General features: G+C 59.6%; 1 protein-coding gene across 1 annotated transcript in view; it reads left to right on the top strand.

The window, feature by feature from the left end:
- Positions 1-318: 318 nt before the first annotated feature.
- The window catches only part of LOC104491116 (proprotein convertase subtilisin/kexin type 4-like), a gene marked incomplete at its 3' end in the record, with an annotated part of 3055 nt that continues 1972 nt past the window's right edge, over positions 319-1401 (top strand). The window contains 3 exon segments of the mRNA XM_010133483.1: positions 319-420; positions 491-585; positions 743-872. Coding sequence (XP_010131785.1) covers positions 319-420; positions 491-585; positions 743-872 — 327 coding nt within the window.

The raw sequence follows: 1401 nt of genomic DNA, 5'->3' as shown, positions 1-1401 counted from the left end.
CAGCTCCCGCCCGCGCACCCTCGCTGGTTTAATTATACGCCCGTTTGATCATTCCCTCTCTGGCTTTAAACCGTGGCGGGGGTGGAGGCGTGAGCACGGTGCGGGTGCACATCACCGAGGCGTGGCCGAGGAAACCCGGAGGGCACCCAGAAACCTTCCCTGGGAGCTCGCCCGGTCCCCAACAGACGCTCTCTGCTTGTCCTGTCACAGACAACTCACGTTAAATGATTCTTTCCAGACTCTACAGCCCCTGGGGAGCCAGTGCTCTTGTCCCCAGCCCAGGGACAGCTCTCGCAACAGCTCTGTGCCCTGCAGGTGATGGAGGGGGAGCCCTCCTATCACTTCCAGCACCACGGCACCAGGCAGAAAGCCTTGAGCAGACACTGGGGCTGGAATATGCGCCTGGCAAAAGAGCCCAAGGTAGAGAGGGGGCAGCTGCAGGGACCGAGGGATGCCTCTGCCTGCACCAGCTACGCCGCTGCCCACCCAGATCCTCTGGTTTGAGCAGCAAACAGTGAAGAGGTGCACGACGAGAAGCATCAGCGTGGTGCCAACAGACCCCTGGTTCCCCAGACAGTGGTACATGGTGAGGTTTTGACGCTCTCTCTTCTAATCCTTGAGCAAATCACCTCCCTGATGCGTAAACAGGACTAATGCTGGTGGTGATGAGGCAGCAGAAGTGTCCCCGAAGGTCACCCCCAGCCTGCTGCCCAGGGGCTGATCACGTTTAATCCATTGCCCCGAACAATGACATCAACCCCGATCTGAACAGCCTCACGGCTTGGAGCAAAGGGTGCACCGGCCTGGGGGTGGTGCTGACCATCCTGGACAACGGGATCAAGAAGGACCCCCCAGACCTGGCTGCCAACTACGTAACTACCAGGGGCTGAGCAGCAGGAACCACCTCCTTCAGGGCGGGTTGTCTGCAGGGGAGGATGAGAGCTGGTGCCTTCATCCCCCCACGGGACTTTGCAGCTTCTCCGCAGCTGGATCGGAAGGTTTGGTGTCTCCCGCAGTGAATTCTCACACCGAGGAAACGTTAGAACTTGTACACGCTCAATCCCCCCAACTCGGTGTAATTACAGCAGGCTGCAAAGCCAGTAAAGCTGGTCAACGCTTGTCGCGGTTTAACCCTCTGGTGCTCTGGGAGCCGAGGAGAGGACGAGTAAATCTTTGTGATACACAACTACGACATCGTTTCGGGGTTTGCAGTCCCTCCCTCCTGACCGCTTGCCTCGGGTGACCTGCCGTGCCAGAACATGGCCCCACGCAGTCACCTCCTTCAGCCAAACCCCTTTTCCAACAACCCCAGTTAACCCAGCGCGGTTGCTGGGTGTGAAGGGGCCCCCCTCGCCCTCTCCGGGCTGGGGTGGCAGCGAGCTCACGGGCAGACAGGGTGAT

The sequence above is a fragment of the Buceros rhinoceros genome, unplaced genomic scaffold (genome assembly GCF_000710305.1).
Source record: "Buceros rhinoceros silvestris isolate BGI_N320 unplaced genomic scaffold, ASM71030v1 scaffold32103, whole genome shotgun sequence".
NCBI lineage: Eukaryota > Metazoa > Chordata > Aves > Bucerotiformes > Bucerotidae > Buceros > Buceros rhinoceros.
Note: the sequence above shows the minus strand (reverse complement) of the source record. Positions and strands in the feature narration are given on the sequence as shown.